The 27178-nt window shown below is 40.0% G+C and overlaps 2 protein-coding genes across 2 annotated transcripts; one reads left to right on the forward strand and one right to left on the reverse strand.

Moving 5' to 3' along the window:
- Nucleotides 1–787: 787 nt before the first annotated feature.
- On the reverse strand, nucleotides 788–14148 carry metap1 (methionyl aminopeptidase 1). The gene is made up of 11 exons (XM_020084857.2): nucleotides 14014–14148; nucleotides 12530–12581; nucleotides 11677–11786; nucleotides 11203–11263; nucleotides 7208–7299; nucleotides 7044–7127; nucleotides 5478–5616; nucleotides 4291–4422; nucleotides 3454–3597; nucleotides 3285–3350; nucleotides 788–2802 (listed from the first exon to the last, which is right to left on the reverse strand). Exons 1-11 carry the CDS (start codon nucleotides 14128–14130, stop codon nucleotides 2636–2638), a joined length of 1164 nt encoding a protein of 387 aa, XP_019940416.2. The 5' UTR covers nucleotides 14131–14148; the 3' UTR covers nucleotides 788–2635.
- eif4eb (eukaryotic translation initiation factor 4eb) lies at nucleotides 14129–22337 on the forward strand. Its single transcript, XM_069535281.1, has 7 exons — nucleotides 14129–14290; nucleotides 15317–15420; nucleotides 17292–17387; nucleotides 17541–17604; nucleotides 19446–19559; nucleotides 21375–21514; nucleotides 21600–22337. The coding sequence occupies exons 1-7, from the start codon at nucleotides 14129–14131 to the stop codon at nucleotides 21712–21714; spliced, it is 795 nt and encodes a 264-aa protein (XP_069391382.1). The 3' UTR covers nucleotides 21715–22337.
- Nucleotides 22338–27178: the final 4841 nt, after the last annotated feature.

Consider the following 27178-nt stretch of genomic DNA (forward strand, 5'->3'; position numbering starts at 1 on the left):
CATATGCAGTATGACTGTAATGTGTCTGGTTTGATTCCAGTCTGGACACATATGATGAATGAACAATGCATGACATGGTGTTATTTTCATATGACATCATACATGATCAATTGAGGCTTTATATTTTTCAGGCTGTATTATTAGTATATATAACAAACATTTGGAATCTGACAATGAGGTAATCTACAGTAAATCCAGTATTCATACAAGACAAGGCGATTATTGTGGCAGCAGCTCACTGTATTACTCAAAATATTCTGCTGTGTAGTTAGCAGCACACAACCTTTGATAAATAGCAACTGTCTCTTTTAGAGATTTGTGTGATTTAAATCGTCAGATGTAACATGTTGATAAGCGAGCTGCAGAGGTGATGAAATTACAACCAGTCAAGTTTGTACCAGCGTTCCTTAATGTGCTTGTTCAGGATTCAGTGTTTCATTGTGCACAGAAACTGGCCAGTGGCTTTGTTTCAAAACAACTTGATTCTACTGCATGAAATTATCTTTTATTAGTCACTGCAAACTAAATTCATAGTTGGCCAAGTTTTCGATGCAGTCTGGTTTGTGGAACTATAGAAAACATCCACTGTTACTCCAGAGACTTAACTGTTTACCTGAACAGTCAAGCTAATAGTGTATATTAGGAGTTCAAATCCAACATTGTCCTCCACAGAGTTAAAACCACATTAAGGCTGACAGGCATCCACGGGGTTGTTTCCAATAAATTAAAGCACTCTTGGGAATTTAGATCATTAATCTATTCAAGGACAAACTCGCCCATACAGAGCTACAGAAGAGTCATTTATTACTCCTTTAGAAGAAATACAAAGATAACAGAGAATGCAATCACATTAGTCCTCTGAAAATGTAGAAATAATGAATTCCGCTCACACCAGAAGAAAATCCCCACATCAAGGTAAATGGTGACTTTCGAGATTTTAGGCGAAACATCAGTTAATGTGTCGGGGCACATGTGACCATTTTTAATTCCTAGATACACATGTTAAGGCTCGATTTGCTACACCAGGGCTGTTCAGAAACAACAACAGACAAGAAACCAGAGAAACAAGTTCAACACTTGAAGGTCTGAGCTCAACTGTGTTTTATTCTTATTCTGTGAAATCTGCCTAGACACTGTGGTTGTGTCACAAATCTCCATGGAAATATGCCTGATGCCTTCAACTACTTGTGCACTAACAATCACCATATTCAGGATGGGACAATTGCTTCAAAAAGGTCGATATGACGTTGACATGGTGCTGTGACCAAAAGGCTGCCAGGAAGCAACATATAAGCTGATTATTTCCATTAAAATAAATACAAATTTGTTCATTATTTTAAGAGATGGGTCAACTTTGGGATCCATTTGCTTCGTTGGCACAAGTTTGAAGTTGGACTCATATCAGTTCCTTAAATATTGACGGCCGAGATGGCTAGCGTAGCTTAGCCTAGCACACAATAAGGTAGGAAATGGAGAAAACTGCTAGTGTGCCCGAGACCAAAGTTGAAAAATGAATCAATTTACTGTAATACAAGCATAAATTGTCATTTCTGCATGTGACACCAAAACACAGATACAAGTGACATTTTATATGAGTGACTTGTTTAAAAAGACAAACTGTTTGCACGAGAGGTTACGTGCACATGAGCACTGGTAAGACAACAGATTGCAGTTTATTTTCACTTCACGATGATGTACCTTGCTGATTAATGATTTTTTTAAAGTTTGGACAGAGCAGCCAGCAGCCTCCCCTATTTCCTGTCGGTATGCTAATCTAGGCTAACCATCTCCTGGCTCTTGTTTAACAAAAAAGATAAGAGTATCAAACTTCAGCACGAAAGCAGAAGCAGTCTATTCCCGAAAACGTCAAACTTTTCCAGCACGTCTGTTAAGACCTATTTGAAAACATTTCTTTAATTACTCAAACTTGTTGCAAGTTTTTGACTGAGATCTGAACTTGTGGAAACACTTGACCTAATTAAATGACAGTTCATTAATGTACAGTATTTGTCAATAATTGAGACTTTTTTTCTTTTCATTCATTATCTGTTTTAACACAAGCATCTTGTTGTGGATGCCCACAGGAGGAGTTGTAGTTGTTGATGAACACATTAATAAATACTTACATCTGCTTACAACTCCACACAGTGTGTTATAAATTATGTATGGTGTGCTGCTTATAAATGCTAAGTAGGGTTTTCAGCCTCGTGCTTTGTTCAAACTCATAAGTTTTGACTTATTGAGCTTGTGCGACTTGCTGACCCTGTTTCCTGGGACTCTACTGCTGCTGTTTCTTCTCAATCTCTCTGGTAAATTCAGAGGACGTCTGATCAAGTTTGCAGAGGATGACAGAAAAGAACCAAAGCATGATCTCATAAATACTCTCATATTTCCTTCTAAAGAGACAGTTTTCACTAATAAAGCAATCCACATTTGATATAAGACACATTCAAGTACTTCCATTTAGTTTGAGGAACCCATATTTAATGCACAGAACAATGGGAGCCACAGTTACACTGAGCTCTAGGAGGGGTGCCTCTTGTTTGAGATGTGTGAGTGTCTGTGTGTGAGACCCAGATGTGCTGGGTGTGTCTGTGTCCGCAAAGTCCATTTCCCTTGGTGTGTTCTGATCGGCCTACATTTGGCTCAGGAAATGAGCGCGTCCGTTATCCTCCAGGCGGCGGGTGAGGATCTCGCAGCCGGTCTCCGTCACCAGCAGGGTGTGTTCGAACTGAGCCGAGCGCTTGCCGTCTCTGGTCACCGCCGTCCAGCCGTCTGGCCACGTCTCATCTTGCCAGCCACCTGAAATATCACACACACACACACCATCAATTAAAGAGAGATGTGAAAACAAACACTCCGAGTCTGGCATCGACTCAGTGGACACCCATGACGTATACTGTGTTTGATGACCTGCTGCAAGATACATGGTTTAATCCTGAGAAACAGTCGACAGCCAAAGTCTTCATTCTTAACAGCTTGATTTGAAAAATGATCAATTGTTGAAAATAAATGTTTTATTCACTTCCCTGTGAAAACCACATATCTGCATATGAAGTTATTTATGTGTTAGAGGTAAAAAGAAAGAATTAAGTGATCCTCTCCGACCTGAGAAACATCTACTATACATAAATTATCCATTTGATTCTCTTTAAACACACCTTCTCAGCTCATCATCTATTTTTTTTTTACTATTCATTGTCTTTTAAAACTTGTTTTATTATCTCTTGAATACATTTGTTTTTTATTGTTCACATTATTCAAACAAAGGCAGTTCCACTCACCTTCACATATCATGGGCTCAATGGTAAACACATGGCCCGGCTTCATAACTCCAACTGCTTTGTTTTCTGGGAAACAAGTAAATACGGAGATCATGCTGTGCTGTGAGGGAACATTCAGAAATGTAATTTCAAAGTAGCAACTGTCAGATTTAAGGACGTGACTACCCACTGGCATAGTGTGGCACATTGGGAGCAGTGTGGAACAGTCTGTGGATGCCGTGGCCGCAGTAGCTCCGCACCACAGAGAAGCTGTTGGCCTGGGCGTGCTTCTGGATGATGTTCCCCAACTCTCTGTAACGAATACCAGGCTTCACTGTGGGAAAGGAGGCAAAGACGAAGAGCATCAGGGTGACATGCCTTTGAAGAATTAACTGTGGTTAATGACAAAAACAATGCTGGAATCTAAAAAAGGCAATAACCACTATATTTGAGTTTAATAAATGCATTCTACGCAAAAAAATTACAAAATAAATATTTGGTGATTAAACCATTATGATCACAAAGTGCACTATGGAGACTTTTTGTTCATGCTGGCTTGAAAGTGGAAATTGAAAACCTTGAAAAAATGATAAGAAAACTGTCTCAACTTCCTCTCAATTGTTAGTCCTCTCTGGTGTACAAACTATGTAGCGGCAACACTTTCTTTAAATTACTTCAAACAGTTTGTTTGACGTCTGTGTTCTGCTATTTTTTGGTAACATTTCCGCTCACACAGCACATAATGATAAAGATACAACTTTAACAAGCAAATATTTACACCTACACTTCACTTATTTATTCAAAAACATCTGTGTGTACAAAAGCTTTTATTGCTAAAGCCTGAACGCAACATTTCTACAGTCAAATACAATAAAACGTGAGATGGTTTAAATGTGCCTGTAAAAGAAGACTCCAGCAATCAGCCATAATATGACTGGACTAAACCACTGAGTCTGCTGCAGTGAAAGTGAGGTCTCTACAATCTCCACAGTTTTTGAGTGAAAGGAAATAACAGTGAGGTTCCTACCAGAGTCGATGGCTTGCATAAGGCATTCATATGTGGTCTGAACCAGCGTCTTTGCTCCTTCATCCACCTCTCCGACATAGAAGGTTTCATTGAGGTCCCCATGGAAACCGTTGTGGTAGACGGTGATGTCCACTGTGTCAGAGTGAAACAATGAAAATGTCAAAGCCACTGTGTTGCATGACAGACTAGACTTCTTCTTTCTTCAACACAAAGAAAGTGCTGTTACGTGTAATCTGTCTGAAATAGTTAATAATGGCAGGCAGCTGGTGAACATGGGCGTTTATAAGATATCGACCTGTTTGCAAGGCCAACCAAAATGTCCCAGCTTTTAAAAAGTTCTGCTGAACTTAGAACTCTGAGATCAGTCAACCAATCCAAAGCTGGAAAAGGTTAATGGAACTATTTGTCTTGTCGGTCCATGCAGTGAGAGACGAGCTGCTCCATCAGTTGCACTGAGGGGAGTGGCGGATTGAAAAGCAGAAAAATTCATAAAGAGGCTAAAAATGGTCAAACTCCTGCTGACACCATTTCGGCATGCTGCTAAAACCATTTGTCATCTTCCAGAAATCCCCCAGTCTCCTCCACCCCTCCATTCTCTTCAATAAAACATTTCCCTACATCCAAACTAAGCTTAACTATTCACTGGACTTGGTTAAATGAAAAAGTGAGAATATTTGGGTGATTGACAATCTTGAGCTGTTTTCAGACATGAGCTCCAGAGAATGTCCTCTTAATGGGGTCATGACTTTAGGATTTGCCCTTCACATATGAAGAATGCAGCAGGAGAGTCTCTGGTCAGACGTGTTCAAAACAACAACAACATCTGCGGAGCTTTCAGGTGAGGGGTGGCACAGCCTGGAGGAGCCATTACATGACTTACAAACACCATCCTTTACCATCAAAAGCTGTCAAATATCTCTTACCCCCTTTTCACCAAAGTGAACTGAGTGCTGGCGCAAAACTGATTCAACCTGCAAAGCTTTTAAGAACCAGTTTGCTTTTCCATAGCCTAGAGTTCAGCATATGCCTGAAAGCTGTTGTATTAAATTTCACTTATAAACTGTTCAATGGAAAAAAAAAAGCTCAACAATTTTGCGTTAGTTAAAATCAACAATCTGTCAAAACAAATTGTGCTGATGTGAGGCTGGGGGCCAAAATCACGTAACACAATATCTTAATGATCATACCGTTGAGGATATCTCCGTCTTGTAGCTCTCTTCTGTCTGGGATGCCGTGACAGATGACTTCATTGACAGATGTGCAACAGGATTTGGGGAAGTTATAGTAGTTCAGAGGGGAGGGGTAGCAGTTCCTCGCTGTACAGGCCTGAACGGATGAATCATGTTGGTTAGAGAAGGAAGAGAAGCATCGTGTTTGAAAAGCAAAAATGGACCACACATAATAACGATCAGTGGCAGTGTGGGCTCTGCGTCTGCACATAGTAATTTAACAGGGGTGCACTGTGTGTTTGATATGACGTGACAGTGTGTCAGTACTCGTGTCAGCAGTATACAGTATAAATTTTACTGAAGTTGAATTGCTGTTCCACCGCAGGGGGTCTGTTTACATGGAGCAACTCAGTCTTGCATTATTCATCAGCAGAGTCAGTTCTTGACAATTATTAACTATTCAAACAAGAGTGTACAGTCATGCTAACATGGGCCTGAAGGGGTTTGAGCTAAGCACATTGGACAATAATCATAAAGACAATGCTAACACGCTAACATACAGCAGATAATGTTAACATGACTGTGATCCTACTTTACTGTTAGCATGATAGTACTTGCTTCATAACATGACACATTAGGTACAGATGAGGCTGACGGGCATGCCATTAGTTTTGAAGGACAATGTATTAGTTTATTATCCTGACCAGCCAGCCCTGACTTGTAATACCACTTTGTACAATCATAAAGCAACAGTGAATCAATTTAGTGTCTCCTCTCAGTCCAGCAAGAGGATAAAGAAGTGGTAACAACTGTAGCACCTCCTACTGAAGAGGACTGTTATATTTCATCTAATTTTTTAAGTAGTAATGTTTTGGCAGAAGCATAGTAGCATTTTATCTATAATATTTGATTTCATGTTTGAAATATTAAGTGTACTTTGGGTGAAGTTGATCTAGTGCACAAATAGTGTAAGTAGTAGGCTATAAAACGTGAGAGGCAACATCTGATGAAGAATATACATGTCAACAACTACCCTATGTTGGGGTTAGATGTGTTAAATATTTGCACAATGTGATGGTTTAAACCTGGTAGTGAATGTCAAAATAACAGACAGTTGGTAAAAACTTTATGCATTATTTAACAGCTCACAGATATTTGTCCCAGTATGTTGAAGGTCAGTCCGACTATGGTGCATGAGAAGGGAGGAGGGCTTCTTACAATAGTTTCAACAGTTTCTTGGGGGGCACACCCTAACTTTCTGATAATATGATGCCCCCTGTTGGTTTGGAGTATGAGTTCAACAGTAGGTAAATTCTCACACATTGCCCCTGATCCTCTCTCTACCTCCATACTAATTAATCTGAAGCTACGAGTCACTTCAATGTGTTGGTTCAGATTATGCAGGATTGTGATTGGGAACGTGCACACACAGCACGCGGCACCTGCAGCTGTTTTGACCACTGTTTTGGTTCGAGAATCGGTACACCCCTGCTGTGTACACATTGTTAATGCTCCATAATATTTGGTGAGAGTTACGTTTGATAACAAAGTGTTAAACTTTAAACACTGTGTGTGCATGCGTACCAGATGCACAGCATGGTCGATTTCTTCTGTTGTGACACCTGGTTTCACCATCACGGCTGCAATGTCCAGGACTTCTCGGGCCAGCTGCAAACAACATATGTGTAAAAACCAATACATGATGAATGGAAAAACTATGGCATCAGTAACAACATCCCATTTGGTACCTTGCACACAACTCTCATGCTTTCAATGTCCTCAGGAGAAAGGATCTTGATCTGTGACGTCCCCTTAAGGAACTGCTCAGACTCAGACATTCCTGTTGGATGGTAACAAGGAGAGACAATGGTCATCATTCACACATCAATACTCAGTGGAGCTGGTCAGCTCACTCAGATAGAACCTGGCAAAGCAGCAGCATGCACTTGGACCATCACAGCTGGATTTACAGTCTCCTGATCAGTTTTTTTTTTTTGAAAAAAAGCAGCAGCTGAATTTGTCTTCTGGTTGGAAGAAGAAGTTTTTTGTTAGCTTGTGTGCTAGCATAACTGTTCAAAGTAGCAATAATTTTCACCGAACTTGGTGGGAATATTACTTGTGAGTGGATCTATATATACAACATTAAGTTTGCATTGATTTAAAGAAAGTCATGACATCACTTTGAAGTCCGAAAATTGCGTCATATAATGTAGAAGTGCCTTTCTTAATTAGAGACAATCTAGGACTTATTTTCATTAAACACTCACCATTATATGGTATAGGTGACATCAAGAAATGCCTTTATTAGAACATAAGAATATATATATATATATAAACTGGCTGAGTTCAGATCCCCTTGATAAACAGTTGTTCTGGACATGCAGTGTCATTAATGTCTCTTACAGTAAATCCTTCACAAACACTCTAATTTAAACCCCTTTTCCAATGGTTTATAGATTTTATACCTTTTTATAAATTCACTATACTAACTCTTTTTCTCCAGTTTCTTCTGTCAGTTTTTACAATTTTATCCATTACAATAATTTCTATGAATTCAAAATATACACTGCATGGTCTTTATACCTTATACTTCAATCCCAAATTCCCCCAAAATCCTAAAATGGTTGTGCAGTGCTGCGGTGCTATGGATAACTAGCTGCTCCTACAGAGAACCCGCTACAGAATCAGCTCCTGAACAGAGGCAGACTCTAATGACACTCACACTGTGGACTCAGAGGAGCAGAGCGGCTCCTTTTCTGTTGTACAGAAAACAACAGAAGCACAGCTGTCAGTGCTTTGAACCTCACAATAAATTACACTACCAGCGATTCAGCTGCAGAATAAACCCCATCGCAACATATTCTGTTCTTTCTTTTCTAGGCTGTAAAAATGTTAATGGAGTATTTAAATGTGTGTTGGTGAAGGCACTGGAGTCATCAAGAATTCACTGATCTATAATGTATTAACTCAACAAGATGATCGCTGGATGAGCATGAACAGTTGCCTAGCAACACGGACTTTAGACAGGTTTGTGTACAATTCAAATACAGCCCTCCTGTTGACCCCAAGAGCCTATAGTGTGAGTGCAACAATCATTTAGAATTACTTACGCTCTGATACAGCTGCTCGAAGAAGGCACAGGATATGAGGAAAACCACAATGTGCACATTACTATGTCTTCATGCTCACTTGCTTATAGGTTTAATAGTGAAAACAACGTCAATATGCAAGTTTAAAATGTAAGAATATATAAATAAAAACCGAGCTGAGAAACAGATCTGTGTGAAACGTAAGCCTGTAACAACTGTGTCTCAGTCCCTGAATAGGCATCACAGGAGAATGAAAGGAGATGGTAGCCATGACTACCTGAGCATGGATCTATGCAGTCAGATGACAAGGATGGGGAGGTTGCCATGGTTGCACAATGAATGAATGGTTTTTCCAGAGAAATAGACGTAAATAAGGCAGGTTACAATTATGACTGTCTGATAATAACATAAAAGAAGCAACCGATCTGTTTGCACTATAGGTGGAAAGAGATCGTCATCCATGGGACTGTATAAGAGAGGGATTCCAGTTGCATCAATTTATAATGTACCTATGTACAAAAGAGTATGTTTTTCATCATGCAATACTGAATTAAAGTAATGCAAGTGAAATGACATTAGTTTTACTGTTCCTGCTGAGACTAGATACATTGATTTCAGCTACTCAAACCACATAATTTAAATACTTATCTGCATATTTTAGAAAAAATCTATTAAAAAAAAAGATCACTATGCCATCAATGAAGAAAAAAAAATACTACGACAGAGTCATTTGAGAACGTAGTAGTGAACAATTTTCACTTTTAACTGCACCAAAGGTTTTGTTCTACTATTCTGCTGCTGCAGAGTTCTTTCCAAACAGCACGACACACACCTGTGCGTTCATGCAAAAACATACATACAACGCATGCATGGACAATCACATTATGCAGATTATTGTAGCACACTAAGACAGGAGCTCAGCGTTGTCCTTCTGTAAACTGAGACTTTGGTTGAAAGCTAAAACTGGGGGGTTAACCTAATCAAAAATCTGGAAACTGCGTACATCTACTGTAAATTTTGTGACAATCTATTTTGCTTGAAACCTCAGCAGTGGAAAGACAAACAAACAGATGGATAAACAGACTGACCAACACCACCATGCTTATTTTCAGCAAATCATATCAAAAGCATCACAGTGCCATATCAGATAATGAGTTTGCCAGTGGATTCTGGCAGTGTGAGGCGATTAGAAAAACCTCTTACAGTGATTATTGCAGATTTTTGCATCTGCTATTTATTGTCAAGCAAGACCAAGTGTCTCCACTGACACACAACACCTCCTTTTACTCCTAAGCCTCGCAGAATATATTCTTCATATTGTGGATTGAAAAAAGTTTTAAAAAATATATAATACTTCAGCGCAAAATGTACTAAAGTAACATCTCAAAAAACACTTGAGTTTGAATGAAAATACAAAGCTAGAGTTGTAACTCTAGAGAATGTCCATGGCATTATGACCTCCTCATACAATATCAGTTTTACGTCAAGAGAGTATCATATTTCACTATTAAGAAAATGTGCTCGGTGATGAACATATATCATCAGATTATTATCACTCATTCATGAATGTCAAAGCAGAATTTTAGTGTTTAGTCTTTTTTATATGGATTCATCTGCTGATTATTATCTCCATTCATTGATTGAGTGTTTTTTTGTAATTCGGAAAATGACAAGAAATTGTCAGTTACTGTAAATAAAATTGAAAAAAAGCCAGGATTTTAGTGACCAAAATGTTCATGATTATCGGTATTATTGCGCTGTTGTTAAAATGTGCTGTTAGTGTTCAGAAATTACTAATACACTAACTATAGTAATTTCACCAAGTTTTAAATTGACATTATATATTATCAATAACAATAATGATAGGTTTTTTATATTATTTATCAAAGCTTACATTAAGCGCAGAAGATGTAGTGGCAGTTGATAAACAATAGAAGGACACAATAGGACGCAGAAGTTAACTTTGGCTTGGATGCACTGCAAAGAAACTTCCAACCGACAGAGCGAGAGTGACAAATATAATAGAGAAGGTTCTGAAATTCATTGTTTTGGACACGCAACCCCTGTCGCTGTTGAAAACGAAGTCTGTCGTCGCCTGTTTAAACACCTGGAACCAAGGTTCAGTTTACCGCCACGAAGATATTTTCATCCTGAAAATAAACGGATCCTGTCTGAACCTTTCACACTCTTACACATTTGTGTCAGCACAGTCAGAAAAGCTTGCACTTGTTTCCTAATGGGGTGAATTCAGGGTCAGTGTGTCTTCACAGACAGCCAGGATTTGTGATGTGGAACATTATTTCAGGGGATTCAACTTATTCACGGGACTCATTACACTACAAGGAGGGATGGTGTTCTGGAAGATGTTTGAAGTGTTCCCTTCTATTTCAGACCATGAATCCATTGATGAGGACAACCCCACATCTTTGGAATATCAAAAGTGATCCCACGGCTGATTTCAGTTTGTTTTCTGACAGATGGAGGTTATTAGAATCCCCTCTTTTTCTGTGTGCACGTGTGTTGATATGGTGCCAGTTGTCGAGTCTGAGAGGCAGTCGAGGAAAGGGGACAGACATGTATACATGCCAAGCTTACCAAGGTGGACAATGAGTCAATGTGATCAACACAACATACAGTGAGAAAGAAACAGTTACCTCTAGGATGATCAGCATAGTCAGGTCTTAGGATTTCAGCAGAGACGTGCCTCATGGGAGTCTACACCAGGGGCCAAGACGATAGAAATGTCACATCATGGAATTCACAGACACTTCTTTGACACATTAAAAAACATATTTGCACCATCAGTTATCTATACAAGACACTGCTTTGGATTTTTAAGTAACATAATAAATGGTGTAATGTATCACAGTTACTGTACCAAACCATGAGCCCATTGAGTAAACCGACATTCTTTCACCGAACACAGTGCAGAAATGTGTCTCAAAGGGACAGTTGACATTTAAAAAAAAAACTGTGGATAAACATTTAAGAATGTCATATTTTTCTTTTCTTAGTTTCTCCCATCGTTACACTGGTTAGTTGTATAAATTAAGAAATATGTGACAAGAATGTTAAAATCAACTTATCACCCCTGAAAAGAAAAAAACTGCAGACAAAGAATAACCAACCAGAGGATAGTGAGGGTGTAGTTTTCCTGTGTAGCGGTAGCCCGGCCATGGGTCTGTGTTGATATCCTTCTCCACACAATTATTAGGTTCATTCTGGTTCTTGTCCTCCTCTGAAAAAATGTAACACAAGACCTCTAAAGCAAGTGGCACCACAGTGTCAGTTCTGCCAAGAAATATCATCTATTCAGGACTTCTGTTACAGGTTCTAAATAAAACACCGTGTATGAGTACAGCTGTTTCGAAATTCTTAACTTGCTCATTAACATAAATAACATGAAAAGTATTTATGTAACGTTATGTGTGAGCTTGATGTCAACAAGGTATTGAAGTGACTGTGTTTAAATGTGCACTAGTATCCCTTTATAAGGTTTATTCTGGTTTTCATCATATTCAGGATATGGGGTTTACATTAAACATTAAAGTATCTGGTTCATATGCTGTTATACGTGATAAATACCAGTATCCTGGTTACTTATAACTGTGTGCTGTTTGAGCAGGTGCCTTTAGCTGGCTTTGTGTCACAGTTGAACCCTTCATGAGACCAGAGGAAACAACCGTACAAGCACCAGTTCTGATACTGATGAGAGTGGCCATTGTGTTGCAACAAACTGGGCAGTTTTCTTGGCTGAAGTAACGCCAGCGCAGGTAGTCGGCAGTGGTCAGAAACCAGAATAAGACATTCACGTGCACCAGTGTCCCAGTTACTTACGGAGTTCCCCTGCTAGTAAAATCGTTTTTCTGAAGACCAGGATAAAGGCTTATCCAGGATACTGAAATTGGAATATTCCATTTGCATGCTTTTAACACAAAAATGGGTTACTTCAAAATGCAGTCAGTGACCTGTGATACCTACTTGCTTTTTTGTGCAGTAACTTGTGGGATGCCCAGCTCCCTTTGAAACATTCCTGGAAAAGAAAACACAAATAAAAAGCATCTCAATGAGGAAGTAAAAAGATGGACAGACATAAACTAGCCATTATCGATACAGAGCAAAAGGTGCTTTAATAAAACTAGTAACCAATATGTAATAATCCCAAGCACGATATTACTTGGATGGACAAAGTCACTCTGCCATGCCGTATATTTCATTGGGGTGTGTGTGAGTGCGTGCCATGAGTGAACAATTAACCGCAAAGAGAGAGAGGGAGGGGGCGCCGTATAGAGAGCAGGGTCAGGTTGCACAGCCAAAACTGCACTGACAGCAAAGACCTCCCGGGTCAAATACCATGACACCACAGGAGCATGGACGCTGTCCCCCGGCCTCACTATTTATAAAACTTTGAATTCAAGAAACACCACATTAGGTCATTTCACAATGGAGAAAAAGAAATGTAGTGGGTGATTGAGTGCCCGCTGTAGCTGCCCCAAAGTTTTGGAACAATCTACCTATTTTAAAGAAGTGATCTCCTTCTATCAATACATTTAGGACTTACTGAAGACCCTCATGTCCACAGGTTTTTAATGTCCTTAAATAGTTTTTAATCACATCATAGAAGTTTAGTCTTAATATATTTTATGCTATTTTCAGTTATTGCATTTCAACCTTTCTTTGCATTGTGTCTACATTCATTGTAGAGTTAAAAAATGCCACTACTTTATAAATGTAACATCAGCACATGAAGTGGTTCAGGTCCATTCAATATTTTAGTTAGAGACTGGTGCTGAGATGTGCCAAAACTAGAAGTTTTCATACACTTCCAACAACTTCTTCTCAGCCGATCATCTGTATGGGCACTGGAGAACATCTCCCACTCACAGTCATCACTGAGCCCAGTTTTAGGTCTGGTCCATCATCAGTTCAAATCTAGACTGTCTGACTTGTGAGTGGAGTTCTGCTCCCCTGAGCAGAACCAGGATGAGGGTCTCTCACATCGTGGCACCAAGTGATCTGTCACGCAACATTACCTCTGCAGCACATACTCAAGTATCACGACTTGTGTTGTGTTACATTGCGTTGGCACCCGGTTCCTACACGGCATTAATTATTTCACACTCCGTCCTCCACAAACACAACTCCACTCTGGAGAGTTTAGATTTTACCTGCAGCCACTTTTTTTTTTGCTAACCTGCCAACACTTAGCTAGCTAAGCGTTCCCCCTCGGCCTGCGGCTACAGGGGTAGCATCGGCTACATGATCGCACCTTTAGCGATGTCGTAACCACATCCAGGAGGCATTCGTTACACCTCAGCTAACGCGTAATGAGCGCTTCACCGGGCACGTACACATGTCTACCTAGCATGACACTTAGCGTTAGCAGCCTCGTGATAAGAGAGGAGGGGGCCTGAGCGCAGCCACAGGCGGCATTAAAGCGAGGCGAGCCGGGGAGGCAGCAGTACCTGTGAACAGAAATAGGAGCCTTGAATACCGAGCTTGATACATGTGGGGCACTGGAGCTTGGCGTCCTGGCTGCAGCCGTCGGTCTCACACTCCCTCCTGGTCTCGGTGCTCGCCATGCCTTCGTCTGCGGGAGAGGGTGGAGCCGGTGGCGAGCAGCGCAGGCCAGCGGCGTCGCGCTGCGCATGTCCGCGGCGGCGGCGTCACGCGGCGCGGCTCCCGTCCAATCAGCGGACACTTTCCCACTCAGAGATTTATAAGATGGCGACCGCCGAACCGGTGAGCACTCTCTCCACAGAACTAAAGTGTTTTCGGGGGGGGCTTCTTGGTTTAGTTACGGGCTGAGAACGTTTCTAAAGTTCGAGAACAGCAGCGAGCGTCAGCCCCCACGCGGAAAGTGGCGGTTGTTATTCGCGCTCGCGTTGTTTTCGGGCCGGTGTAAAGTTGTGTGTTCCGTGCCACGACCCAGGAGCAGCGCTGGTGTGTCTCCCAACTTTAAGGCTGACGCTACCAACGTGCCGTTAACTTTGACCACACAGACCTCCATTACAGAACAACTCACTTCAGTACTCGATTGAGTAATCTGGTCAAACACGTGACGAGAATGTGTTGATTTCAAGACATTTATTTTTACTTAGATTATCGGTGAATTCGGCTCTGCGAATAACATGAAATGCTAAATAGTTGTGTTGTGGAAGTTGAAATTTCGACTGTCAAAATGAGTTGACGCTGCTCTCTGCTGACTTCATTGCCTAATTTAGTGTGTAAACGTGCATAATGGAGGAGCGTGGGGGGGATGTCCACACGATTATTCATCTGATTAATCAGGATTGTTGTCAAACACTTATACCGAATGTGGAGTTAAGCTCCACAGTTGTGGTGAAATGTTTTCAGGTGTTACAGTGGGTGTGTAACCTTTTATAGTGAATGGAAATGTCGTGTTGTTCACGAGTTAATGGTCCCTCTCCAAACTCCAGGTTCGGATCACAGTGATGTGTACCAGATGTTCACATCAGGGTTCAGATGTGAACACTCACAGATTATTCTTTTTCTTCCCACATATGTAAAGTTTCTTCGGCACAATACTTTTTCTCATACGAGATCACAAACAGCACTGTTGGTTGATCAGCTGCACACTGGGTAAATGGTGTATTTCGTAATGGTCCCACCATCTTGTTGCTGGGGCAGAATGGACACCTGGAGGGTTATTGGCGGAGCCGTCATGGAGCTGTTGCAGGGTCCTTTCTCCAGTAAAGATCTACACCAGAGATTTCTGTACCTCACTTCTGCCTCACTGCTTTGCAGGAAACCAACCCAAGTCCGCCGCTGGCTGATGAAGATGGAGCTGAGGAGTCGGGACAGGAGATTGTGAGCCCAGAGGCCTACATCAAACACCCCCTCCAGAACAGGTTAGATTGATTAGGAAAAAAGCCATTAGGTTATTTAGGCGACATCCATACTACTACCTCACACACACAAATTACGCCCTTGACATAAATGATTCATCAAATATCAGAGAAGAATATCGTGAGCATGCACGGTTGAGATCTGTTCTGTCACCTTATCCGTCACAATGTTTTACATGTACGTGCACACAGATACACAGAAACTGTCTTATGGACTTTGGAAGGTGTTTGCAAACGTCTTAGTTTTATTGACTTAAAAAGCAGTTTGCATGTGAACCAGAGGCCCCAACACAGGAAATGGTTGGTTTTTGCAAAATATCTATATTAGTGTGAACGGGGCATTATTCACTATATTGCATTCAAGATTATTATTTTTCACGACAGACAGATCGACTGACTAAATATTTTTGACAGTCATCAGTTTTTTAATATCATTGAAGACCTTTACTTGAATGGTGTCAGTTGTTGAACTCAAAATAGTTAATTTTCTCTCAATCAGCTGATTGATTAACCAACTAGTGATTGTAGCTTTAAAATCAAGCTTAACTCTTTGTTTTTTTTGTTCGCTTGTAAACATGCGTTGCTGTGGAATTTACTGGGTTTGAATTAAAAAGTGTAAATAACGTGAATATTCAGTTATTTGCTTAAAGTTTGCATTTGAATGCCAAACAGAGAACAGATACAGAAGTGAAAGTAAGACATAAACCGACCATTCACTGAAAATAGTGAGTTCTTTGTTCATTGAGAGGGAACATCACAAATCACAAAATTGTTTGTGCACAGCTCATGATAAGGAATATGTCAAAATGCCAAATAATAGCACAAAAACCTATTTCCCTCAAATAAACATGTTTGCTTTGCACACGAATGAGGAATTACTGAGCTGTTTTTTCTCTTTTTTTTGTATTTGTATATGTCATGTGGGTGGTTATGTGGTTCATGTGCTCAAGTAGATTTCCTGTCACAGTCCAAACAATTGCAGTCTGCTTGGTTGGGGACCTTTTTTATTTCTGTTATGGTATGGTGGCCCGTCAAAAGACTGTCAGTGTTTTCCTTTGAATCAATACTCAGCTCTATTTGATGCTAAATACAAATCAGTAATTAATTAATATTTCATATATCTTTAAAATCCATAAAGTTAATTATGCCCAAAAGGTACAAACAAAGAAACAGAGATGGAACAGAACAGTTGATGGGACATGGACAAAACTAAAAAGTTGAAGTACGTAAAATACATTTTTTCAAAGATGTTTCCTGTTATTTTAGGTTGTTCTTATCACTGATGTATGGTCAAGTGTTGTCCATCTTTATTTACAGTCTATGAAAGAGCACAACAGAGACAAGCATTCTGCCTAGCTAGGGTCATAGAGTGGTAGAGCAGCCTATCCCAGCATGCATTTGAAACCTGTCACAGCCAGTCAAAAAGACTGCAGAATATATAGATTCAAACTATTAAATATTGTACTGGACAATTTGTGACAAATAGCAAAGCCTCCACTTATTGTGTAATTGTCAGATTTGGTTATCAGACTGTCTGCTATGCAATTACAGACGAGTGGCTTTAATGGCTTTATTGTAGTGTCAACAGGCACACAATTCTTTATTCTTCTAGAACCTAGAGCCGTTAAGGCAATTTCTAAGCTATGAAAGGATTCAGCATTGAACGAATATGTCACTGTCACAAATAATTTGACCACGAGAGTGACAGTGTGATTTACGTAACAGTGGGGCGGTGTTGTCAGAAGCATCCAGGTGCATCCATTCGTTGCTCATTTGCTCCACAGCTCAATGGCTTTTGGTTGTTTACCTCATGTTTAATTAGGGGCTTGTTACATTTATTCAAATGTCTTCCTTTTCTGTTTTTCGCCCAACAGATGGTCTCTGTGGTTCTTCAAGAATGACAAGAGCAAGACGTGGCAGGCCAACCTGCGACTCATCTCTAAATTTGACACAGTTGAAGATTTCTGGGCGTAAGGAGCAATACAGTCTTCTTTTTGTTTTCTGCACCACTATGGAGTGAGCAATAAAATGTCCTGGACAGATACTGTGTTTTTGAATAACCATTACATGCGTTAGCGTTGAATTGGCTTGTTTGGTTAATGCTGTGCTCTCATCATTTCTAGTCTCTACAATCATATCCAGCTGTCAAGCAACCTCATGTCAGGCTGTGATTACTCTCTTTTTAAGGTAAGCTTGTGTCCATTTATGTCAGTTGTGTATTTGTGTAAATGTGCGGAGAAATAATTACAAAAAAAATTTCCCTTGTTTTCTCAATTGAAGTTTCAGAAAAATCATACTTTAAGAGTTTTAAGGCCGATCAGCTGAATCGTGACTAAAATATTTGATTTGGTGCAAAAGACAATTGGAAAATAAATGTAAAAGGTACAAGATTCTGTACATAATTATTGTATTTAGTGCCTTGAGATAATGTATGTTATGATTTGGAGCTATACAAATAATTATTTTAAGAGTAAAGACCTATGCAGCGCATTGTGGATAGTGTAGTACTTCTTGACATTGCGAATAAAGTGTGTTTTTCATAAAAATGTAGTTGATATACAGTTTTGTGGCTTCTACAGGAGCATAAAACATTGTTTTACAGTCTCTTAGTGTGTGGTAAGTCGGCCTTGTATGGTTAAAATATTATTTCTGATCTCTATCTCTATTTAGAAAATGAATGGGATTTTTACATCTGGAACCACGCTGTTGAGCTCTATTCTCCCTGGTGCTGAGAAAAGTGCTTCATGTATTATGCACCAGTGTCTGCACTTTCTGTATTGTGTGTTCATCTATCTAAACTACAGGGTTCTCTCTCCGTACACCATGTTAATAACTATAAAACATATTTCTTCTAAAGTGGTGGGTAACGTTTACATGGACAAAAGCTACGGCAACAAATATCTAGCTTTTACATTATAATTTACATTTTCACTTTTTACATTTACATAATTTATTGTTTGAGACATTAGATAGGCAGCTATAAACTGTGGTGATACCATTGTGTTTCTGAATGAAGCATTTTAAAATCATTTTTATTGCCAGCCTACCAATAATGCCTAATTGCATGATTTCTTTATGGCAGCAGGTTCAAATAAAGCTCCTGCATAAAGAACAATACAATACAATACTTGAATTGTTGAATTCCAGTCAAAATGGCAGCATCATTAGAGGAGGGTAGGCAAACAAAGACTGAAGTGGGCAGGTTCTGTTTTCTTTTTTTTGTCTGACTAAATCTGTCTCAGAACTCATCAGATTAAAAGGGCTCATTTAGCCACAGCGCTGATAGAAAATGAGAAGCGTGGGTGGAAGTTTCTGGGAAGTTTCCTCGAAAAGCAGGAGCAGCCACTAATTATACTGCATTTGAGGTAGGTGATAATAATGAATGGAAAAGGCAGTCATCAAATATAACTGCGCTCTTTGATCAGCCAGCTTTTTATTTAAATCCCTGGCAGTATCACCTTTGGCAAAGATTAATGAGTGAACTTGTTTTCATCGCGGGAGAGCTAGTTTATCAGCACCTGTAAAATTAAAGCTTTACAAATTCCACATATAAAACCATCGTTTGTGTAACTTTTAGCCTATCTTTATTCAAGAGGGTGGTCTTTCTGTTTGAAAGCAGGACTGATATTCCATTCAGATTTTGTAATACTTTCAAAAATCTGAGAGCAAACCTTTCAAGCGCATACAGAAGCAGCAAGAACGCAAGGAGAAGAAATCTTTCCAAGCAACAAAATATCTGAGTACAAGCGCACAGTTTGAGCACAAGCAGAGCAAATCGAAGCACAAGCAGAGTCTGAGTGGGAGCCCAGTGTTTTGAGTGAAAGCAGTACCAAACCTGAAACTTAAAGACCACGCACTTGAACAAAGATGAGAAAAAAACAAACAGTGACGTGGTAGTTTGAAGGTTGCAAAAGACATTTTTCATGCAGCCAATGTGGAAATCCTGTCTATCTCACTGTTAAAGGCTGTATTGAAGTTATGGTGCAGTGGTTTGGGATGTGCATTAACAGTTTGAACCATCTCTGCAGGATGGCATTGAACCCATGTGGGAAGACGAGAGGAACAAGCGCGGCGGCCGCTGGCTGATGACACTCACCAAGCAGATGAGGAGATTAGACCTGGACCGCTTCTGGCTGGAAACAGTAGGTTTGGGCGTCGCTGTTGTGCTTTGTTCAGTCTTCAGTGGCGTTACTCAACAAGTGATTCCATAGATCATCTCTCGTGGCTCCTCTGAGCCTTTATTTCCTGCTTGCAGCTGCAATTAGTCGTACCACCCTATTATTACATCCCTCACAATGTTAATCGCGTTATTACCTCCTTTTATAACTTTCCCAACTGATCTGAGCCACAGATGAGATTGTTTTAGTCCTCTAATCTTTTTGCACACAATCTTCAACTAATGTCTAAGAAAATATGCTATTCCCTTGACTGAGCTGATGATGGGGTCACAGCGCAGTCAGATGAGAGCAATTTAAATTTGACTTGCTCGCTGTTAAATCTCCAGTCCACACAGTGCTGTGAGCTCTCCTGCTGATCTAAAGGTCACTGTCGGTGATACAGACATCTATCAAGCTGTGATTTTCCAGCTCTTACTGTACTGTCAATACCGAGACTCTTGAGGGCTGAAAGGGTTTACTTAGATTTTCTAATGACATTCACACTAAATGTTTTACTATATGTTGAGCTTGAAGCAAGACATCTTTTAACAATTGCAGTTTTATGCTTAGTCCTGATCCTGGGGCTGCCACAACTTGCATATTTCTCCCACAGATCTGTTCATAAAAGGTGCGGGAAAGATAGTTGACAATACTTTGCAGGTGATATGAAGATTTCGCAGCCAGGCTGGATGGTTGGATTGATGCTCAGCGGTGTGCTGCCACAATTGGAGCGGCCATCTTGCACTTTTGACATCATTTGGAGGCTGAGTCTCGGCTTTAGGGATTGTTCTACCAATCACAATTCTGTCTTAGGTGTCAATCATGCCGTCTCAGCCTGTTTTTATAGCAGCAAATAACGAATTAAAACCACACTTACCGGAGAAAATGATATAAAGCAGTGGGATGATAATCTAAAGAAAAATGCACGTGTACTTTGGAGGTTTAAGTTTGGTCCATGTCTTAACATTTTGGAGCCGCCCTGTCCGTCTTCCTGTGCAGACTATGGTTCACATCATATTGTTTAAACCACTATTACAAGGAGCCTGATTATTGGTTGCTGTTTCCATGTGGGAGATATTTGGAATCTCGACAATGACGATTTCTTAAAACCTGGTGAAAAATCCACAGACATGTTAGCAGACTGTAGGCACCACATAATTGCAACCCAATCATCTCATTACATATTTATATGGTTTTACAAATTGCTTCAAATATATAAAAGAAAACGGCTAATTGAAGGTATTTATTTGTTGTTTTCTTTCCATTTAACTTTCCCTGGGCTTGAATGCAACACAAGTACAGCAGCTGAACAATAAATATAATCATTTTATAATCAATAAAATTTGACCAATGGTCAACACTTGTTTTCTATCAGAATAATTAAGTTGTTCATCCAGATGTTTTGATTAGATGGATAGATGTATATAGATATTTACAAGGGCACAACAAAAAATATAGTATTTCAATGTTATAGCTCAAACTGAGATATTTTTCATTATTGAAAACGTTGTGTCATTGTGAAATGCTGTTTCTCCCTCACTAATTTTAGAAAAGGCCAAACATTAATTGTGAAAAAAAAAAATCACATCTCACCCTGAAAATATTCACGTAGACCTGAGCTACTGTGGCAGGAACCTCACAGTTCACACTGATTTCGTGAACAAGGTGACAAAGCCAACAATGTCTGCGGCCTTCCTCTTTTGTGAGAATGTGGAGGATTTGCAGTTATATTTAAAGTTAAGATGTGACTCATCAGGTTATCTCAATAGCCCTTTTCTTCCCTCTCTATCCCTTCCTCAGCTCCTGTGTTTAGTCGGAGAGGCATTTGACGAGTACAGCGATGATGTCTGCGGAGCCGTGGTCAACATCCGCACAAAAGGGGACAAAATAGCCGTGTGGACCTCAGACTACGAGAACCGGGAAGCTGTGACACACATAGGGTGAGATGGATCTTTTGTGTCAGTTGGACGTTTTGTAGGTGGTGGTGATCTCTATATTCTCATATGATGCCATTTTCCTTAACAGGAGAGTGTACAAGGAGCGCCTGGGGCTTCCCACGAAGATGACGATTGGCTACCAGTCCCACGCAGACACAGCCACCAAAAGCGGCTCAACCACCAAGAACAAATTTGTTGTTTGAGAAATGCCCCATGTGCCTCTCTCATTTTCTTGTCTTATTTGTTGTTGGTGCATATGTTTACTTTGCTGCAAAGACTATGCGGAATGCAATCATGAGGAAAGGAAACTCAATCCATGACTACAAGCCAAATGTTTCCATAAACTGCCCAGGACGTGAATGTCATGGAAAAAAACATGACAAACACGAATCTTCCAAAACACTAACAATGAGAGCAATAATAGTGGATGACAACTAGAGTACTGCAAACTCTACTAAAGAAATTTCTGTTGATTTTCTTTTTTTTTTTTAATGGCAGGGAACCCTGAAATGCAAAACATTTATATTTCTCTCCCATTTTTCTACAGCATTGTTTGGTGCTGTAATCCTAAATGACATTAAACCCTTTTAATTTATTATATTAATTTGCCTGCATATTATTAGATTGTTAGACCTTTTGTTTTCTGCTTTTTTGCCTTGAACTGTTGGATATAATCAACCTTTTTAAAGTATTTCATGACTCATTGGAGTGTTAATATAATTAAAACATTGGTTTTGCAGTTATTAACTTTTAAATTGTGGAATACTTTTTTGCAACCTGTAATCGGTACATTTCCTGTTATAAATGAAATACTTTTTCACTTGCAGTGGTGCTGTATTGAAGGATATTGACTTTTGGTGGTTGGATTGAAAAACCAACCGAATATTTCGACTGTATAATCCAGTAACAGTGAAAGAGAAAAAAAATCAGTCTTAAAAATCAGGAACATCCTTCCCAGCAGCTTAGCATTCACTGTTACCCTGAGCTGGTGTGACACTACCAAACTCGGACCCACCCTCTACCTCATCCCAAGATCTTTTAAAATGTCAGAATGAAGGGAACTTGGAAAGAAAAGGTTACTTTGGGCAACATGGCTTCCCATCTCACTTCATTGCCACCAGGGCGGCTTTAAAAATGTCACTTCAACATGACAAATGTCATCACATTCTCAAGGTTGGCATTCTTTAAGCCAGCAGGCGAGGCGTCCACAACCGGAGCCTCCTTGAGCTGATGGAGCGTTAAGTGAGCGGAGAAGCTTTATTAGGTCCTTGTTGAAGTTTCCGACACGGTTGTGGTAGAAACCTTTAAAGGGCAGCTGATTTATCTTATGGGACCATTTGCAAGCCAAATGTAAGTACAATATGTGTTTGTTGTCCTGTTCTACTGAAGACATCACAAAGGGCCTCGGCCAACAGACAAGAAACCTGTCCAACGGTCCAATCACTTCAAATTCCACCAGTGTAAATGAGTGAACGTGTCATCCACAGCATTGTGAAAACCCAAACAACTGCTAATTCATTGAACCTGAAGAGAATCTGCAAGACCATACCTCTGCCAAATCCATCTCCTGAAAGAAAGTGAAATAAAAATCCAAATCTGCTCCTAATTGTAATGAGTTCTTCCTTGGGTCAGGCCCCACCCCTCCACACAATATGGGAATCAGTCCTGTTAAGAGACAGACAGCATCGAAAACTTAACCTCTTTGGTCGAGAACAAGTCAATCCTCTAGTATCAGTGGTCAAATATCTACTTTAATATAGCATGTAATCAAATCTTCTCTGCAACTGCCAGAAAAATGAAATCCTGTTTTTTGTCTATTGAAATCTGTTGTGCATCGCAACAAAACCAAATGTCCCAGTTTGTGCAGACAGGTAAACACAAGGCCACTGACACGGTCACTTTATTAAATGGGGTTACGGACTAACCTTGGCAGCAATGAACACAATCAATGTGGCAAATTGAATTGACCAGAGTTTCTCAGTCTCCAGTTGGCTCCCTGTAGCTGCAGGGCCTCCTTGTTTTCCAATCAGAGGCAGTTATCAAAACCCCAAAGCCTCCAGTGCGAGACAATGGGTCAAATCAATGGGACTGAAGGATATAATGCGTCAGGGGAAATACGAAATAAAGGCCAAAATCAGAATAGCTTTCCAAAAGGGAAAAAAAATATTGCTGAGGCAATTTGTTTTAGAGCTTATTGAATTGAGCGAAAAAACGCAAAAACATCAAATGTTATTACCGTGGAATATTTACCCAGCAACTCCGGGTATTTCTGTTGATGCTGTGGCTCCAGGCAGGTTTTAATAGGTCATTGCTGCCCATCCCTTTACACTGGAGGGAGCTGCAACCCCATTCGACTTTAAACTGGTGTTTCTCAGGCCAGTACAAAGTCAAAGGATGGATTTGTTTAGAGCCAAAAATCTGCATGATGCAGGATTTCATCTTAGAAAGGCAGTGATTCAGCAGCTCGCTGCGGTGTGGATTACACTGTGGTCTTTCCTATCAGGTGCTTTTGATGGTGGCAGCACACAATTAACAGGAAAAGTAATTAACTCAGGCAGCGATATAAGCTGAAAATGTATTGTGTGCGGAGAGGTGACGAGGGAATTCCTGATAAATGATCAGAAGCATAAAACAGCAAAGGTTGTAGTGAATTGAATTGTATTTAAAGGCACAATCCCAGGAATGAAATTACACATTTACCAACATATACATCTTTAAAACATACAGTGTATGTTCCCAGCAGTTATTAGGACATTACATTGTGTAATACACTAACAATGAAAGAATCTAAGCAATGACTATTGGCGCAGCTCAATGTTTTATCAGCTTACCGTTCGGTAAATGGCTGATCAATTTCCCCAGGGCCCACTTGGGTGCTTATTTCTCTCCCACCAGCGCAGGGATCAATGGCAGGATTTGTTAACCCAGATTAAATGAATGAAGGAGGTAATGAGAGACACAATTAGCTTTCTCTGTGGCTTTGTAATTTAGAATCCTTGGATTACATTTGCGGCTCAGTGGCATATACTTAACATATATATATAGAAGGACCCTTGAGACCCTATCAGCCCATGAACACAGAACACCATCCATGATGCTTAAAGCAGTTATTGCAAACATAGTGGTGTTTTCATTATTGATCCAAACTCCCTGTGCACCCGTCTGTGCCAATAGCCGCCTCCTGACAGCCAACTAAGAAGAAACAATGTATTGTTCCATGTTCACATCGCAGGCTGATTTGAACATTGTATTGATCAGATTTAAAGGTACAGTGTGTCGAATTTAGTGACGTCTAGAGGCGAAGTGTCATGTTGCAGCTGAATACTCCTCACCTCACCCTCCCCTTCCCAACATGAGAGAGAACCTGTGGTGAACTTCAGTTGTCATAAAAACTCAATGTGAATATAAAGTTTTTAGATGTAAAGGGCCTATTCTATGATAAAAACAACAACAATTCAAACAATTTAGAGGAAACACACCAGTGAAAACATCACTTGGATTATTTTATATTCAATTTCTGCCAAAAATCCCTTTCACCTAAATCTTACACACTGGACCTCTAAGGCACATCTTAGACTAGTACCTATTTATTCTTTTTCTCTTCAGTCATCGGGGTTGCAGCGTGCCAACAGTTTGTCTGTGAGTCGAACTTGTCTTTGGATAAACTGCAGCAGCAGTTGCCAGCAGTGGTTGGCAACTGGGTCAAACCCCGGGTCAGAATCACGTTGATCTTGTTGTCAAATGAATAATTGCATTCTCCAAAATGCCAAACTATTCCATTCGGAGCCTGGATGTTTCCAAAGGGGGTGTTGAGTCTCCCCCCTAGGGAGGCTCCAAACATTGTCAAGGAAAATTCACGAGTGAGGAATATTAAATCTGTTCGGTCTTTTACATTAGTCATCAAAAGGGGATCAGATTTGGTTTTAGTCAGTAATATTGTTTTTTGGGGGAATTTTTACAGGTTTTTTTGCTCCTTTCCTTGAGTCTAAAACAAATAAATGCCTTCGGACAGACCTTTTTTATGTATTTGGTGCAATCATAAATATATGTAACAGCAATATTATGACTACATTGCCATGATAACACAGGGGATAGCACAGTGGTGTGGTGGTTATAGCACCGTTGCCTCACAGCAACAAGGTTCACGTTCGTGGTTCGGTTTTCATTCTCTCCATGTGTTTGTGTGGGTTCTCTCCAGGTACTCCAGCTTCCTCCCACTGTGAATGTGAGCATGAGTGGTTGTCTCTGTATGTTAGCTCTGTGATACACTGGTGATCTGTCCGGGGTTTACCACACCACTCACCCAATGTCAGCTGGGACTGACTCCAGCATCCCCCTGCTACCCCCTTAAAAAGATGACGGAGAGATAGACGATAACATAGGCATCTAGAAATTTAGAGAACTGGAGGCAAGTAAACAAGGGCAGGGTGAGGAGGGACCTTTTTCCAAACTCCGAGGGAAGGAGGCCCATAATCTCAGACTTTTGCCATTTGTAATTTCCCTTTGCTGAGCTGTCCTTTGGTATCTGGTCACTTTTCTGACTTTTACTCATTAACTCGTCGCTACAAATCACTTTGCCCTTTGCTTCTTTCCCTTTGCTAATTGAAAAATTGACATTTAGTTTGCATTGTGTTAATGACCACAGTGATTTGTTTCTTAAATACAGTGGCTCTGACTCCTGTCCTCAGGACCCACGATGCTGGTTATCTATCTTACCATGTGCTTCATTACAATAAATTACACTCACCATGACAGGTAGTTAGCCCCTCATTAGAATAAGTGAAAACCACTAGTTGACCAGAAAGTTAAGCTTAAAAGCTTCTTTCTGCAAAACCAAGGGCAATCATCAGTCAATGATTTCAAGCTTTTACTACAAATCTTGAAGATATCCAATCAGGGGAATTTCTCATTAACTTCAACTTTGCCTCCAACAAACCTTTAACGGATTGTGAGATCATTAGCACTCATGTTTATACAAACTGGATATATTAGCATTTAGCCTTTTGTGAAGTTTCATGGTGTTTGCACTTGCAGTTATGCATTAACTGGCTGGTAATAATAGGCCCCTGTGCTCTCCCTGTGTCAACCAGCTGTGACGAATGAGCTCGACAGACTCAGTAGTCACATTGAATCTGTTGTCTCGATTCACTGATGTAAACACTTTGTTATGCCACACACACACACTTCACTTCCAATATATAACTGATAAGGGTCTGCACGTTTTGGCCAGTTGGCAGCAGTAAACACATAAAACATACATATCGTCATTTGATCCATTGCTGATATAAACATATTGATTAATACAGCCTCTTTAAGGAGCCACTCACAGCTCAAAGAAATAAAATAAATGGAGGATTGTCATGACATAGTTGCAGAAATAATTATTTGTGAAGAAATGATGTAATAATTGTTGAAAAATTCTACTGAAATGAAATTTAATTAATAATTTTTTTTTCTTCTTTGGTATGAAACCACTAAAGACAGTATCAAGGACAGTCAGCTTATCTTGCATTCTATATAAAGTTAGTATGCAGTATAGAATTGGGACACAGCCAGGGGGGAAGAAAAATGGCTACATGTACAGTAATAAGCATTATTTAACTACTTGGTCCTTTATAAGGACTGAAGCAACATTATTGCTGCTCTCCTGGATATGCTTTCAAAACA

Source organism: Paralichthys olivaceus, chromosome 12, assembly GCF_024713975.1.
Source record: "Paralichthys olivaceus isolate ysfri-2021 chromosome 12, ASM2471397v2, whole genome shotgun sequence".
Classification (NCBI taxonomy): Eukaryota; Metazoa; Chordata; class Actinopteri; order Pleuronectiformes; family Paralichthyidae; genus Paralichthys; species Paralichthys olivaceus.